Source organism: Puma concolor, chromosome E4 (assembly GCF_028749965.1).
Source record: "Puma concolor isolate L17-30 chromosome E4, mPumCon1.1.hap2, whole genome shotgun sequence".
NCBI lineage: Eukaryota > Metazoa > Chordata > Mammalia > Carnivora > Felidae > Puma > Puma concolor.
The window spans coordinates 70406105-70424064 of record NC_141683.1 but is presented as its reverse complement, the minus strand read 5'-3'; the positions used below and the strand labels follow the sequence as shown (position 1 = coordinate 70424064).

Below are 17960 nucleotides of genomic sequence, written 5' to 3'. Positions count from 1 at the left end.
AAAACAATTGAAAATCGAACTACCCTACGACCCCTCAATAACACTACTGGGAATTTATGCAAAGGATACAGGAGTGCTGATTCATAGGGGCACATGTACTCCAGTGTCTATAGCAGTGCTTTCAACAATAGCCAAATTGTGGAAAGAGCCTAAATGCCCATCAACTGATAAATGGATAAAGAGATGTGGTTTATATATACACTGGAATACTACCTGGCAAGGAGAAAGAGTGAAATCGTGCTATCTCTTGCAATATGGATGGAACTAGAAGGTATTATGCTACATGAAATAAGTCACAGAAAGACAGATATCATATGTTTTTGCTCCTATGTGGAACTTGAGAAATGTAACAGAAGACCGTGAGGGAAGGGAAGGGGAAAAATAGTTACAAACAGAGAAGGAGAGGGGCAAACCATAGGAGACTCTCGAATGCAGAGAACAAATAGAGGGTTGATGGGGGGCGGTGGGTAAGAAGGGAAAGTGGGTGGTGGGCATTGAGGAGGGCACTTTTTGGGATGAGCCCTGGGTGTTGTCTATAAGTGATGAACCACGGGAATCTACTCCCAAAACCAAGAGCACACTATACGCACTGTATATTAGCCAAGTTGACAATAAATTCTATTAAAAAAAAAAAATGAAAGCGAGGGGATGGAGAAAAATTTATCACGTTAAAAGAAAAAATAGCGATACTTTTGTTAGACAAAAGAGTCCTTAAAACAAAGACTGTGGGGCACCTGGGTGCCTCAGTCATTTGAGCGACTGACTAGGTCTTGGCTCAGGTCATGATCTTATGGCTGGTGGCTTTGAGCCCCATGTTGGGCTCTAGACTGACAGCATGGAGGCTGCTTGAAATTTTCTCTCCCCCTTTCTATGTCCCTCCCCAACTCTGTCTCTCTCGAAATAAATAAACCAAAAACAAAGACTGTAGCAAGAGCCAAAGAATGCTACTGTATCCTAATAAAGGGTACAATCCAATAGTAAGATCTAACAATTGTAAATATTTATGCACCCACCATGAGAGCACTCAAGTACATAAAACAATAACCAACATAAAGGAACAAATTGATAATAAGACAGTAATAGGGTACTTTAACACCCCATTTACATCAACATATCTTAACAAAAAAATCACCAAAAAATACATCTTAACAGAAAATCACCAAAGAAACAATGGCGTTGAGCCATACGAGAAAGACAGATATCATATGTGTTCACTCTTACGTGGATCCTGAGAAACTTAACAGGAATCCATGGGGGAGGGGAAGGAAAAAAAAGATGTTAGTGTGGAAGAGAGCCAAAGCATGAGACACTCAAAAACTGAGAACAAACTGAGGGCTGATGGGGGTAGGAGGGAGTGGAGGGTGGGTGATGGGTATTGAGGAGGGCACCTGTTGAGATGAGGACTGGGTGTTGTATGGAAACCAATTTGACAATAAATTTCATATATTTAATAAAAAAAAAAGAAAAAGAAACAATGGCTTTGAATGACAGAGCGGACCAGATTGGAGTTAAGAGATTTTTTTCAGAACGTTCCATCTTAAAACAGAATACACGTTGTTTTCAACTATACATGGACTATTCTCAAGAATGGATTAAAAAAAAGGCCTTAATTATTAAAAACAATACATGCAGGTTAAATAACGTGCTACTACACTGCAATGGGTTAAGCAAGAGATACAAGAAGAAACTTAAAAAAAATACGTGTATACAAATGGAAATGAAAAAAAAAAAAAAAAAAACAATGGTCTGAAACCTTTGAGATGCTGCAAAAGTGGTCCTAAGAGGGAAGTACATAGCAATATAAGCCTACTTCAAGGAGCAAGAAAAATTTCAAACAACCTAACCTTACACCTAAAGGAGCTAGAAAAAGAACAACAAATGAAGCCTGAAGCCAGCAGAAGAAAGCAAGTAATAATGATCAGAGCAGGGGGCCCTTGGGTGGCTTAACTGGTTAAGTGACTCTCGATTTTGGCTGAGGTCATGATCTCACAGTTGTGAGATCGAGCCCCATGTTAGGCTCTCTGCTGGCAGCATGGAACCTGTCTGGGATTCTCTCTTTCCCTCTCTCTCTCACTCTCTCTCTCTGCCCATCCCCCACTCATGTGTGGTCTCTCTCAAAATAAAATTAAAAAAAGAAATTAAAGCAGAAATGAATGATAGACAAACAAAAAACAGATAATACTAGAGCAAATCAATGAAACCTAGAGCTGGTTCTTCGTAAAAATTAATAAAACTGATAAGGTGTTAGCCAGAGTAATCAACAAGAAAATAGAAAGGACCAAAATAAATAAAACCACAAATGTGAGAGTAGAAATAAGAACCAACACCACAGATTTACAAACATGTATGAGAGAATATTGTGAAAAAATGTATGCCAACAAGTTGGACAACTTAGAAGAATTGAATAAATTCCTGGAAATATATAACTTACCAAAGTAAAACAAGAAGAAATAGAAAATTTGAAAAAAAAATCAATTACCAGCAAGGAAACTGAATCAGGAATCAAAAAACTCTCAACAAACACAAGTCTAGGACCAGATGACTTCAGACGTAAATTTTAACATGTAAAGAAGAGCTAATACAAAAAAAAAAAAAAAAGTTTAACCTGTCCTTTTCAAATTGTTCCAGAAAAACATAAAAGGAAGGGAAACTTCCAAATTTATTCTATGCCAGCTTTACCGTGATACCAAAACCAGATAAAGACACCACAGAGAGAATTACAGGCCAGCATCTCTGATGAACATGCAAAAATCTTCAACCAAATAAGCAAACTGAATCCAACAATACATTAAAAAATTATTCACCGGGGGCAGAGGCAGCTGGGTGGCTTAGTGAGGTAAGCATCCAATTTCAGCTCAGGTTATGATCTCATGGTCCGTCGGTTTGAGCCCAGTGTCAGGCTCTGTTGACAGCTTGGACCCTGGAGCCTATTTCAGATTCTATATTTCCCTCTCTCTCTGTCCCTCCCCTGCTTGTGCTCCTTCTCCAAAATAAATAAACATTAAAAAAATCATTCAATCATTCACTATAACCAAATGGGATTTATCCCTGGTTTGCAGGGGTGGTTCAATATTTGCAAATCAATGAATGTGATACCTCATATTAATTTTCAAAAAAGCATAAAGTCATATCATTGCAATAGATGCAGAAAAAGAATTTGACACACTGTAACATCCATTCATGATATAAACTTCAAGAAAGTAGGCTTAGAGGAACCATACCTCAACATAATAAAGGCCATATATGGAAAATGAGCAGTTAATATGATCCTAGCTGGGGAAAAACCGAGAGAAAAACTTCTTAGATCTTGCTTCTAGTTATCTGCATCTTCTCATTAGCACCATTGGTTGTTAATAAATTAATCTTAACATTTATTACATCCTACTTTAATGGAGACCAATTTCTCCTATACAAGTTTATGTATCTCTTTTTTTTAATCCACATTTCAATTTATCATTTTTGTTTTTTTCTTAACAAACTCCCCAAAGGTTAGATTTCTTTTGTTCACAAATCTGTTAGGAAAAGTGTGTCCAGGACAGCTAGTCTCTGCCCTGCTCAGCTTCAGGTGGGGCAACTGAAAGGTTTGGGGTTGGAACCATTTGAAGATTTGTTCACTAACGTCTGGTGGTTGATGCTGCCTGTTGCCTGGGACTTCAGTTCAGGAGGCAGCAGAAACACTGAAACTGACACACCTAGACCCTCTTTGTGGCCTAGGCTTCCTCACTAGATGGGGAGCTAGATTCCAAGTAAGCAGCCTGAGATACAGAGCAAGGCAGAATCGCCTTTTGTCACCTAGGCTTGGAATACACACAGGATCATAGTCACATATTCTGTTCATTAGGAGCAAGTCACTAAGGTTGTTCCATGGTCTTTTTTTTAGTGGAATTAATATTTAAAACCTATGGACACCTTTAAAAAGCAGTATACTTTACCCACTGGCCACAAATGTTTGTATTCCTCCCACCTGAAAACTACATTCACTCCCCTCCCCCTCCAATACCTCCTGCAAGTCTCAGTTATCATGGCATCAGGTTCAGGCCTTGAGTCCAAGATCTTACCATCTTAATCAGGTGCAGTGGGGATAAGCTGCCTGGGTTATGGTATCTCAAGTATAGCCCCTTGAGTGCAAGGGTTCTCAATATGAGGACTTGAGAACGAAAGAGACAGTTATTTACCACTCACAAATGCAACATTCTAGTCAACTGCTGAAGACTCACCCATTCAGAAAAAGAAGATGGGAAGCACCCTAGTCCATAAGAGTTTTGAAATATAGCCTGATGCATGCTGTCAGTTCTTAAGTTAGGACTTAGTCGTAACCACGGGAATACTTTCTCCATGTCTCTTCCCTTTCTTTACTCTTTAAGCTCTTGGTGCCTTCCTTTTCATAAGGAATGACCTGTATTTGCAGCTGTTTTTTCATCCTGCTTCCTCCCTGTGGGACTTCTAAGACCCAAAGGCCTCTTTTCATTTTGCACTATTTGGTCTCTTTTAGTCCAAGGTAGCAAATAGTATGTTTGCTACTATATATCTCTTACCTTTTTTAGTTTTCTGTAAATATTACTGGATTTCATGCCGTGTTTTAGCAAAGCGAGTCTCCCAAGTCCTTTTGAGATAAGCTTTTCGCTTCAGGTTTCCTGTGAAGCTCTTATAGGACAATGCCTTTAAAATGCGTCTACTCTTGGGGCTCCTGGCTGGCTCAGTTGGTAGAGCATGTGACACTTGATCTCTGGGTGCTGAGTTTAAGCCTCATGTCGGGTGTGGAACCTACTTTAAAAAAAATCTTATAGTCTTAAGATCCTTAAAGAAATTGGAGGCATACCTTAAATCTTTCTGTTTTCCTGGTAGCACCCTGGATTTTCTCTGAACCCAAAAGCCATTTCTTTATTTTAGCATTATTTGACAGTTCAACATGTAGAGAGGCTGTAAATGAGAAACAGATACTTGAACCCAGTAAGTCCTGGTTCCTTTCAGTTGCATAGTCTTTGTTTAGTTTCTCTTTCCTATCCGTTTTAATTTCAGGTATTTTGTAGCATGACTTCCCTTTCCTCCAGTATCATTTTCTTCACATGCTTAGAAACCCTTGCTGTCAGCCTCTTCACAGGCCATCAGGTTTCCACTAAGAGTCTTGTGGAGGCCCTTTTTGGGTCTCATTCTTACGCTTTTCTACATCTTTCCAGGTTCGACCTACCTCCTGGTTCAAAGGAAGTTTAGTTTTAGGTTTTTTTGAATAGCAGCACACCATTTTTAGTATCAGTATCTGTGGTAGTAATTTACTGCTGCATAATAAGCCACCTCAAAACCTAGTAGTTCAAAACAGCATTCCTCTTGTTCACCAATCTTTAGTTTAGGCAAAGCAGAGTAGGGCAACTCATTTCTTCTTCATTTGGCATCAGCTGGCATAACTGGAAGCTGGAGACTAGAATCATCTGAAGGCTTGTTCACGCACGTGTTTGGCTGTTGAGGCTGGCCTTTGGCTAGGACGTTGGCTAGTCTCAGCTGGAGTATCTACATGAAGACTCACTAGGTAGCCTGGGATTCCTCACCACGTGGTGGCTGCGTTCTAAGGGTGAGCTTCCCTAGAGAAAGGAAGTCAGATGGAAGCTGTATCACATTTTCTAAGCTGGCCTTAAAAATGACAGCAGTTCTGCATATTCTGTTCACTAGAAACCAGTTACTGAGGCCAGCATATATTTAAGGGGAGGGATTTTCACAGAAGTATCAATGAATTTATAAAACCACCACATCCACTCACCTTGTCTTACCAATCATATAGAATGGATGGAAGTCGTTCCCAACTCAGCATCACTGAAACTCCAGCCAGTTTTGTTGTTGTGGTTGTTTTTGTTTAGTATGATCTCTTATTTTCTAGAAAGTAACAAAGGATTACAAGATAACAGTATTGAATTAAAATTTTTTTTTGCCTCAAAAGCATATTTGGATCATCCAATTAAAGTTTTATACTGGGAGATGTGATTTCTTAACACATCCCGGAGAATCATTTCTCCTGGGAGTGCAGTTCAAATTAGCATAAAACATTTGCAGTTCAGAAACAAGCCATGGCATTAGAAGCATTACTTATAGATTCATGAATTAGAGTCTTATTTCCAGAGTCTTATCTTGGGACGCATTTTTTGACTTGGGCATACATAAGTCAATATGATATTGCTAAAACTTCTTTAAAAGTTATGGAGTGTTAAGATGGGGGAAGGGCTAAGAGACTTTCTCCTAAGAGGGGACTTATTTTATGAAAGAAAGATATGAAAAATCATAGAAAAATAAAAGTATAGAATCAAGTGCAAATGTTGTGTACTAAAGAGAATGATAGCAAAGATCTATTTCAGTAACACCTGATGTCTTTAACGTGTCTCTTGATTTTCTGACTTGTTTAAGGTTCTACATTCTAAGAGAGGTAACATTTTATTGCAAATGAGTTTATTTAAAAATTTGAGTGCCTGGCTGGCTCAGTTACTCTTGATCTTGAGATTGTGAGTTTCAGTCTCACACTGGGTGTAGAGATTACTTAAAATCTGAAAAAAAAAAATGTTCCTAGTAGTTTTGAGTTAGACTCTTTTCACTCCCTTCCAAACTATAGTGTTTTATTCATGCAGGCTGATGTCCTTACAACAGAACTGGAAACTACATGTTCAAAATGTCTACACCTGGATGCAAAAAATCAAGTTCTTCAACAAGAGTTATTATCAATGAAAGCTTTCAAAGAAGAATGTGAAAAACTTGAGAGCAACAACAAGAAGTTACAGCAAGAAGTAGTAAAATTGAAACAATTTATGGAAATGAATATGGTAGAACGCAGTCAAGTGGAGCAGTATAAACAGGAGATTGAAGAAAGAGCACGACTGGACATAGTAGAAAAATTACACGAAGTCAACCTGTTTTTACAGGTTAATTGATTGATCTGTAATGTGCTTTAACTCATTTTACTGGAAATTACATTTTGGATAGATGCATTGTAGGGGTTTCCTCTACTTGCTTTATGGTAATTTGTAGATTTCTGGAGGCATTTGTTCCTCCCTTTAAAGATTTCAGTTTTCATCATTCTTCCTACTAAATCGAGAGGATAAGAAAAAATGATGATTTAAACAACTAGTCTCACTATGAAGAGGAAAAGAAAAATTATGATTTAAAAATTGCACTGTACTTGGATTATTCTTAAGTTTATTGTTGACTTTTAAAATTTTCTCATTGATTCTATTATTTGAATTATCAGATTGCGTGAATACTAACACAGGAATGTTTGAACTTTAATTTTATAAATCATGTTTAATTCAGTTGACATTGATGATAAATATTTTACACTTGAGCTTTTTTTCATTTAAAATTGCTCTCTGAAACATTGACTCAGAACTAAAGGAAACAGGTATAATTAATTATCCAGATTATACCTATTTTGAAACTATCCTGTTAATTTTTTTTCATTAGGCACAAGCAGCAGCTCGACAAAACTTGGACCAGTTAAGAGAAAATGATCATGCTTCAACGAGAAATCAAATGGAACTTAGAATTAAAGATCTGGAATCTCAGGTCTCTACAATGAAGACTTCTCAAGATTCTACTAAAACAGAGTTGGAAACCTACAGGCAACTCTACCTAGAAGAATTAAAACTTAGAAAATCCTTGAGAAATAAGTTGAACAGGTAATTCAAAACAGAATCATAGACAAGAAATTTAGCTTATTAATTTGCCTCTAAAGCATAATTTCTGTGGAGCCAAGATCATGAGATGAGTAGGAAGTGAAAGCCAACTAGATCGTGTTATTTTGGAAAATGAGGTTTCTAAGTGAACTTACCTTTGAAATGTTAGTCCAGGACAGTTTGCATCCTTTCTCTTTTTTTCGGTTTTACAGGACCTCTTCCCCCACCCCACCCCGCACCCCCCGCCCTGTATATTTTCCATTGATCCGATCTGCTAGTCTTTAAGTGCATTGTTCGAAGCTTTCTCATTTAGAAGCGTATTATTATAAAATTGCTTGTCAGAATTACCCTAAATAGAAATGTCGATGAGTTTCTCTTTGGAAGATTACATCTTTAACCTAAAAGGTCAAGTACTACTACTACTCATCCTGGCAGCTTGGTACATTTATTCTCTTGATTGTGATCTTTGGTATGATTACTAGAGTGGGCCTTGAGACAAACTATCCTTTATGCTTTTTCTACTTTACATAAAGGCATCCAGGTGAAATACAAAAAGACTCACACAGGGCTGAAGGGTAGTATAGTTCCCAAAGTGGCTAAAAGAGCACCATGGTGGGAGGGAGGCATGTGGAAGACTGAAGATAGAAAGGGCAGATTCTGCCTCCAGTGCCTTGGTAACTGTTATAAGCTAATTGCCTCTGTAGCTGTTTTAGTTCTTTCTGATCACACGTCTGTCATCTACTATCTCCCCTAGAGATTGTTGGTCTCAATGATTCCTCAGTGTCAAATGCTCAGTTTCTTTGAGATAATAAGTGAAATGTACAAGAGTGGTAAAAGCAAACGCTTGAAAATGTCTTTGAGGGATGGTTTAGTTTTACATCTGTAAACAGGTTTACTAAATATAAGTATGTATATATAATGGCATCCTGAAGGATCCTGTCAGCACAGCCATTCCAGAAGACAGCAAGTATTATTTGTTAAGCCATGTACATCACTGATAGCCACTTCTCTCCCTTCCCTAACTTGAATTGTTAGTTAGGAATCCCCCTGGAAACATAAGTATTTCTTTAGAACAATTTTAAAAGTATAATTTTAGATACTAGGTGTGCTCCGTCACATGTTCAGTGTTAAAACACTGTTCAATGGCAAATGCTATTTACTATTATGGAAACCTAAAAAAAAATGTATGTCATTTAGGAATGATTTAGGGAAAAAGAAAATGTATTTGTGTTTCTTAATCTTCACAGGGCTAAGGAGAGACTCTCAGAGAGCAATACATATTTTCTTGAGGAGAGACAGCAGCACCAAACTTTACTCAAGACCCTTACTATGAGCCCAGGCCTGGAACCACCTTATTGTGGACATTTTGAAAATAATTTAGTGCTCAATGGAAACCTTACTCCAAGAGGAAACTTAGTGATTCCTACCTTAAACCCACGGCCGTCATATGAGTACTGGGAGACTTCCTTGTGGAAGGTTAGTTATATTATCTGTTTAGTTTGGGTTTCAGATATCTGATGTTGTTGCTTTTAATTTGGTGAAATTGTGAGTTGTTTAAGTAACTAGCACATACGAGATAAAAGTCAGCATTATATGTGCTAAGAAAGAACTGAGGTAAATTTTATATATATATATATATATATATATAATATATAATATTTATATAATATTAATATAATTTCAATATAATAAAATATAATATATAATATATTATAATATAATATATCATATGTATAATATTTACTATAATAATAATATTAATATATAATATTAATTATATAATATTAATATATTAATATATAATATATATATTATATATATATTAGTCCCTTGATCTCTCATTTCTAAGAGATACTTATTTTTATTTTATTTTAGTGAGAGAATGAGTGAGTGCATGCAGGGTAGGGGCAAAAGGAGAGGGAGAAAGAGAATCCCAAGCAGGTTTCGTGCTCAGCACAGAGCCGAATGTGGGGCTCAGTCTCAAAACCATGAGATCATGACCTGAGTCAAAATCAAGATTTGGACACTAAAAACAACTGAGCCACCCAGGTGTGCCACAAGAGACACCTAGCATTAACTGTATTCAGTAAATATAACTAAACTTACCCATGTTAAATTTCTTGAAAAGCTTTCATTTAAATTTGATTTTAGAAAGTAAATATTATTGCCTGGTAACCATGGGTACACTTAGATGCTTAGACTTATTTTCAGTTGGCAGTGGTTCATTAACATTTCAAAGTTTTGCTATAATCCAGTTTGTCCACCCCTGTATGTCAGTGAATGATCATCCTCCAAACACTTAACGACATATGAATGTTTACTATTTAAAAGAATCCATGGGGGTGCCTGGGTGGCTCAGTCAGTTCAGCATCTAACTCTTGATCTCAGCTCAGGTTTTAATCTCAGGGTCATGAGTTCAAGTCCTGCATTGGGCTCTACGCTAAGCATGGAGGCTACTCTAAAAAAAAGAAAAAAAAAAAGAATCCATGGTAAGTCCTTTTTATGAATTAAATCAACTTGTAACACTAAAAAGGTTAATTTCTCTTTTAAGGTAAAAGTGTTGCTATTTTCTTACACGAGAATATATCTTTAATTGCTTTCTTATTTATGGCACTCTTTTTTCTTTTTCCTTTTTTTTGACTTATACCACCTTTGTTTCTATTTTTATAAAATATCTTGATGAGTGATTGTAGAGCATTTTATAAATAGCTAAATCAAGCAAATATTTGAATTTTTAAAATGAAGCTTTTATTTCTTCAAATGAGTTCTTTGCCCGTTTCTCTTTTCTTTTTCTGGAACCCCTTGAATGCAAGTATTATTACACTGGATGTTGTCCCACAGGTCCCTTAACCTAGCCTCATTTTTAAAATTCTTTTTTCTTTTTGTTTTTCGTCTTGGATGATTTCTACTACCCTGTCTTGCAAATTGTTGATCTGTTCTTCTGCATCTTCTTATCTGCTGTTGATTCCCTCTAGTGTATTTGTCATTTCTGTTATTGTATCCTTCAGCTCTGATTGGTTCTTTTTTATATTTTCTATCTCTTTCTGATGTTATCACTGGATCCATTCATTCTTCTCCCGAGTTCACTGAGCATCTTTATGACCGTTACCTTGAACTCTTTATGAGGTACATTACTTATCTCTGTTTCACTTAGTTTTTTTTCTTAGGTTTTGTCATGTTCTTTCATTTGGAGTGTATTCCTCTGTGTCCTCAGTTTGTCTTACTTTCTATGTTTGTTCCTAAAATGGTTCCTTTCAACTTTTTCTCTCTTTCGAGTGAGCGATGCTTTTGAACAATGTACGTTAATTATGAAGTCAAGGAAGAAGAGAATGTTTCTGTAAGTGTTGTCTAGTCATTTTTCTTGGTGGAGCTGTGACAGGTGACACTGGGTAGGCGGCAAGTAACCCTGCTCTTCTCTTTCTAAATTCAGAACACAGGAGACAGGGAGATGGAGAGAAACTTAGTAGTTTTATTACTAATACACACTAACAAATTGGAGGATATGATTTAGGTTATGTTAGCCACTTTGGGCTTCCTCCCAAATTGGGCACTTCCCCACACAGTTGTAAATTGAGGAAACAAATGCTTGACCCCCACCCCGGGGGCCGGGTGCTTACCACAGAGCTGAGGGCAGACCCAAATTTTGTTACTGTGGGCAGGCACATCTTTTCAAAGAGGAGATCTAGAAACACATAAGCACTGCTTAGCTCCTTCTCCCAAATTCACCCGTTAGGTAAGTCCCCCTTCCCATCGGGAGGGAGACAGAGATAAGTCCACATGTGAGAAGTGAAGGTTCACCTATAATTTCTGACTGGATTTAAATTATAAATAAAGTGAATTGTGTCTTTTGTACATACCAACGAATGATGAGAGGTTAGAGAGAAGCATGCTAGAAGGGAAAGAGAAATCTGTGTTGGGTTTTAAATTTTGCTATAAATAACCACACCATGGGTTCACTCATTTGTTGATTGATTTTGATAAACCAAATTTTCTTTCGAAGGAATAAATAATGCTTTCAGGAAGAATTTCCTCAGTTTCAGCTTGCTTGCTTCACCTAAAGATTTTCTCTTTCAAGTTCTCTGTCCTGTGGTTTAAAAAAGTTGTGCTTGGGGTGCCTGGGTGGCTCAGTCGGTTAAGCGGCGACTTCGGCTCAGGTCATGATCTTGCGGTCCGTGAGTTTGAGCCCCGCATCGGGCTCGGTGCTGACAGCTCAGAGCCTGGAGCCTGTTTCAATTTCTGTGTCTCCCTCTCTCTGACCCTCCCCCGTTCATGCTCTGTCTCTCTCTGTCTCAAAAATAAATAAACGTTAAAAAAATTTTTAAAAAAATTAAAAAAGGTGTGCTTAAAAATTGACGGCTACTAAAAGGAGTTAACATAATTTCTGTTCCTTTATTTTCATTCATGACTTTAAAATTTGTAATTTAGTTTTAGAGCTACTATTGTGGGCCTCATACCTAAGCATTACTGAGCCACATGGCAAAGTTTTATGTATTCATTTTCTCTGAATTATACTTAAAATACACGTATGTTTCCTGACTATGAGGAAGTAACTGGCATAGAACTGTAGGCTTGGTAAGACCACAAGTGTATTCCTTGTCTGCATCTAGTTGGTTTCATGACCTCAGGCAAAGTACACTCTCTCTGAGCCCTTTTTGTCTATTACGCAAAATTAGGGATTTTGACTAAATTAGTGACTTTTATATCTTCAAAATAATTTTTTTAAACAATAGAATGTAGTTTTTTTTTTTTTTCATTAAACTGTATTGTGTAAAACAGAGAGAAGTAGAGCTGTCTAACTAAAGGAGAGATGGAGACTACGGCTGTGACTTCCTTGTCCCTCAATCCTGCAGTGTCCCCAACCGAACCTTAGATTTCTATGGGCCATATTTGTATGTTAACAGTTAATGGGAAAATCCTTCTAATTAAAAATCCTTTAAAAATGTTCTTTGAATTAAAATTTGCTGATATATAGTTATTCTGTGTATCATTTTCTCACCCTCTTATATTTCTGATCAATGGAAAGGTATACACAAAAGTACACATGTGTTCTTATTCATGGACTTGAAAGCTCTTTTCACCATCGAAACACAGTTTTTACCTAGATATAAACATAAAGGTCACAGAGGTAAATATTTAGGAAAAGAGCTTTTGGGGAAAAGATGCAACATTACCTTGGTAGCTCCTTAAGTCATGTCATATAAAAAACGTGGTTTATATTTTATATCCTATTTATTAATGGTAATATAAAATTGTTTGAATAAAGCCTTCCCCCATCGTCTGGTATTGAGTTATTAATTTTATAAGTCTGGTATAGTCATGTTGTCCCATTCATTTTATAAGGCCTGAATATAATGCTATTGTCAAAAAAGTGTTATGGTTCCTCAAAAACTTAAAAATAGATATTCATTAATCCCACTACTGCGTATTTACCCAAAGAAAATGAAAACACTAATTTGAAAAGTTGTATGCATCCCTATGTTTATGGAAAGATTGCTTGCGATAACCAAAATAGGGAAGCAACCTAAGTGTCCATGGAGAGATGAATGGATAAAGACAATGTGTAATATGTATACAATGAAATATAGCTCAGCTATCAAAAAGAATGAGATCTTGCCATTTGTGACAACATTGATAGACCTAGAGGGTATTATGCGAGGTGAAATAAATCGCAGAAAGACAAATAAATACCATCTGATTTCACTTACATGTGGAATATAAAAAAAACAAAACAAGTGAACAAACAGAATCATAACGACAGAGGACAAATTGGTGGTTGCTAGAGGGGCGGTGGGTAGAGAGGTATGGGCAAAATAGATGAAGGGGAGTAAGAGGTACAAATTCCAGTTATAAAGTAAATAAGTCACAGGAATGAAGAATACGGCATATGGAATATGGTCAATAATATTGTATTAATGTTGTATGGTGACAGAGGGTAACTACACGTACGGTAGCAAGCATAGCATAGTGTATACCATTGTCCAATCTGAATTTGTATACTGAAAAACTAGTGTAACATTGTATGCCAACTATACTTCAATTAAAAAAAGGTATTAGGGAAAACAGTCTCTGAAAATATTGGGAAGCATGTCAGCCAAAACATTTGTCCTCACACCTAAATTTGTAAAGACATTGGAATCCTTATCACCACAGTGTTGATTATGTCCAGTACACTATTTTGGAGCCCGTTTGGGGCATTCAGGGAGAGGCTACCTTGTCTAAGAAAGATGTAAATAAGTACGTTCTAGACAGGAACAGTTGTAATATAAAGTTGACCTTTGACCAACATGGTTTTGAACTGTGTGGGTCTACTTTACTTACACATGGATTATTTTTGGATACTGTACAGTACTGTAAGTGTATTTCCTCTTCCTTCTGTTTTTCTCATGTCATTTTTTGCCCTAGCTTATTCTACTGTACAAAACATGTATGAATCGACTGTTTATTTTACCAGTAAGGTTTCCGGTCAACAGTAGGCTATTAGTAATTCAGTTTTGGGGGGATGAAAAATTATATACAGGTTTTTGACTGTACCCCACCCCTGTGTTATTCATGGGTCACCTGTAGTTGGAAATATTCATACACATTTCTTAAGTGGATAACCATAACTTTAATAAGTCAAGTGTTTCAAAACTTGGTCCTAATTTGGAGAAAGGACACAAAGTTACAATTGAAAATTGTATATTGTTTTCCTTATCGCTAATGGAGAAAGTTATAAATCAGAAGCTAAGTTTGGAAACTGTTGTAACCCCCTATTTTTCCTTTCTTCAAAGAGATTTTCTGAAATCTTTGTGTGCATATGAAAGGAAATAAGTGTTTTAGTCATAATACAGATAGCAAAACATTTTTACTCAATTTTTGCCAGTAGAATTTCCACATGACAGTAAGACAGTCCCACTTTCTTCATTTTATATGTATTTAAGAGTCAGTCCTGAAAAATTAACAGTAAAAAGCATTCCTTCAAATTTTGTTTTTCTACAAGTGAAAAAATGGAAAGCCCATTTTAAGGAACAATTCATTAAGGTAAAAAACTGATTAAACTTTCATAAATGGCAGTATTTCTAATCATTTCCAAGTAATAATTCAATATACAATATGATTCTTGTTTAAACTTTTTTGTCCCAGTAAGATCCAACATCACGTTTCAGAGATTATACATATTCAATAGATCAATATTAATTGTGCTTTTTATCAGACTCACATAAATAGCATTATATATATATCTATATATATAATGTACACATATTATATATATTAATATAATACACATAATATATTATATATATAACATACACATATTATATATACGTATACACACACACACGTATATATGTATACATATATACGTGTGTGTGTGTGTGTGTGTGTGCGCGTGTATGTATGTATCTGTTCTCCGTTATCTAAAACTAAAATAAAATAGGTAGGAATTTATTTTATTCATGTGATAGTTTTTCTGTTTAAGCAATCCCTAACTTTGGTTTAATCTCTACAAGTATTATTTCAAGACCACATGTCCTAAGCTATATATAATCCCTACCATGTCTTTTGTTTACCTTACACATTCTAAATAATATTTGGCTTATTTCAGACGCGGCAGGAGTTGGAGGAAAGAATAACCAGAGAACTAGAAGAAGGTATGTTGCCAAAATGTATGAAGTTAGATATCATTGATTTCTGAAATAAACTATAAATAGTAAAGGGCATCCCTTTCCATTGTTTGGAGAATAGATACTACATTCACATTTTTTGTACATATCTAATAAAAAATGTAAAAGCATGAGCATAATGAAGAACACACTTCTTCCTCCTTTAGTCCTCATGTGTCATAGCTCTTTTCAAATCTCCCACAAGTCTAGGGGCAAGCAGGTGGTTCAGTCGGTTGGGCGACTGATTTCAGCTCAGGTGGGTTCAGGCCCCACAGAGGGCTCTGTGCTGAAAGCTCGGAGCCTGGAGCCTGCTTCAGATTCTGTGTCTCCCTCTCTCTGTGCCCCTGCCCGCTTGTGGTTTGTCTCTCTCTCAAAAATAAATAAACGTTAAAGAAGTTTTTTCAATCTCCCTAAGTCTATATATGTTATTATTTCTGGCGACAATCTTCCTTCACTGGTGCCATCCCTATGGAACTGTCAACCTGCACAAGTCTCAGAAAAGGTGTGCTTTATCAAATTGTTGTTTCTGCTAGTGATAGAAGACCCAAAATGCCAAAGTCATCTTAGTAATGCTTGGTTAAGTAATTAGAGGTCATATAGCTGTCATTGACAGGTAATGGGTTTCAATCATCACTCATTGATTTTGTCATTGCTTTTGCCCTTGGGTAAAACTTCAAATTCCTTAGCATGGAATGAAAACACCCAAATCAGTTTGCTTCTTGCCAGATGATTCAGCCTTGTCTCTCACTATTTGCCCTACTCTGCTGCTTTGCTCTACCACCTTGTCAAACTAAACTACCCATAATTGCACAAGTGTTCTTCCTCACTTCTAGCTCTTTGTATGTGCTTCTTCCCTCTACCTAGCATACTTTTTCCTTGTCCTTCAGGTATCAGCTGACATATCACCTTCACCAAAGAGCAGACAATATTGACACAAAACTGGGATGTCCCTTCCGTATGTTCCAGTAGTGCTGTGTTTTATACCTGTCACTTACATCTGTATACTTGGTTCTGTTTGGAAATGCCTGTTTGATTTTTCCGTTTTTAGTTTATGATTATTCAGGGTGGACTGTGTCCTCATCTTGTAATTTCACCTTGTAATGAAAAAACCAGAAACTCTGATATGTATCCACAATAGCAATTAATTCAGTGTGCAACCCTGAGCAAAATATATTTAATACTAATCTTGGGTTTCATATTGCAGTTGTATGTAGGCATTTTTCATTTTTCTTAACACCCTAAAGGCCCCAACTTTCTTTTTTTTCTTTTTCTTTTCTTTTCTTTTCTTCTTCTTCTTTTTTTTTTAATCACTTGTAGTGAAAATTATTTTGGAGAAAGAAAATAATTCTTTCTTTTCCTTTTCAGCTGCTACCGAATTTGAATGAGGATCCTGTAGAAATCCTTTAGTATCTACTGATGATTCAGTTATAAATCAAGATCCTGTATGGAAAGCGTCACAAGAATATGTACAGATTTTGAACAAAAATTATATGATTTGAAAAATAAATAGAAAAAACTTACTGGATGCTTTCAAAACATTTTCATTGTTTCCCAATTGAACACACTATATGGCAAAGTCTGGATTAAAGGAAAATGTTTTTGTATCATATGTGTGTAATGAAAATCTTTATAATATTTTAAACTATGTTTCTTGGCATCTCATTAACTTTTAAGCACATTTTGTACATGGAAACCAGCACTAGAGCGTTTTACATACATCAGACTGCTCCACTACCAGCGGTTTGAACAGCACCCAAACAACCAAGTTGTCATTAATACTTCAGTAGTGTTCATGGATGGCTTTTTGTATTTTCCAATTTTTATGACTATATGTGGGCCTAAAGATTTAGACATTATTTTGATGTATTCCTGCTATGGCTATTGCCAATGTTTGTACATATTACAATTTTTTTATAGTGCCATAAAACCTATCTATAATTTTAATTGTAAACACTGATTCGTAGCTCTTTCCACATGGAGAAATAAGATTTGCCTAAGGCTTTTCATCTTTTCTATTTATTTATTTATTTATTTATTTATTTATTTATTTATTTTTGATTTGCTTTTTAGAAACAAAGTTAGAGAAAAGAAAAATTAGAGAAAAAAAAAAAGAAATCTCCCCCCCCCCCTGCCCCAGAGCCATTTGCAAGTAAATTGCTAATGGGATGCCTGATTCCTGTAGCATTTAAATCCTACAAGTCAGTACATTCCACATAACTACCATACAAACTTCACAATCAGAACATTAACTCTAATACAATCGACACTTGAACAATGGGGTTAAGGGCTCTGACCCCGCCCTCCACAGTCAAAAAGCCATGAACAACTTTTGACCCCCAAAGACTTAACCACTACTACTACCAATAATCTTTTGTATATGTATCATACTCTATTCTTAAAAAAAAGCTACAGAAAAAAATACCATGAAGAAAATTATAAAAGAAAATACATTTTCAGTACTCAAAAAAAAAAAAATCTGTGTGTAGTCAGTGCACCCATTAAAACTGTTTTGTTCAAGGGTTCAGTATAATTCTATCATTTATTCCTCATAATTCTTTTTACGTTTGGTCACTTATCTGTAGTATACGTTATACCAAGAAAGGTCCTGTTCAGAGCCATGTATTGAATTCAGTTGTACGTCTTAGTCTCTTTCACTCTAGAACACTTC

At 36.1% G+C, this 17960-nt stretch overlaps 1 protein-coding gene across 1 annotated transcript in view; it reads left to right on the top strand.

Annotated features, from left to right (window-relative positions):
* The window catches only part of LOC147572802 (ankyrin repeat domain-containing protein 26-like), a 29062-nt gene extending 12163 nt beyond the window's left edge, over positions 1 to 16899 (top strand). Inside the window, exons 3-7 of the mRNA XM_086693472.1 lie at positions 6609 to 6899; positions 7438 to 7652; positions 8858 to 9125; positions 15235 to 15280; positions 16658 to 16899. Coding sequence (XP_086549598.1) covers positions 6609 to 6899; positions 7438 to 7652; positions 8858 to 9125; positions 15235 to 15280; positions 16658 to 16677 — 840 coding nt within the window. The 3' untranslated portion in view covers positions 16678 to 16899. The remainder of the gene's footprint in view (positions 1 to 6608; positions 6900 to 7437; positions 7653 to 8857; positions 9126 to 15234; positions 15281 to 16657) is intronic.
* Positions 16900 to 17960: the final 1061 nt, after the last annotated feature.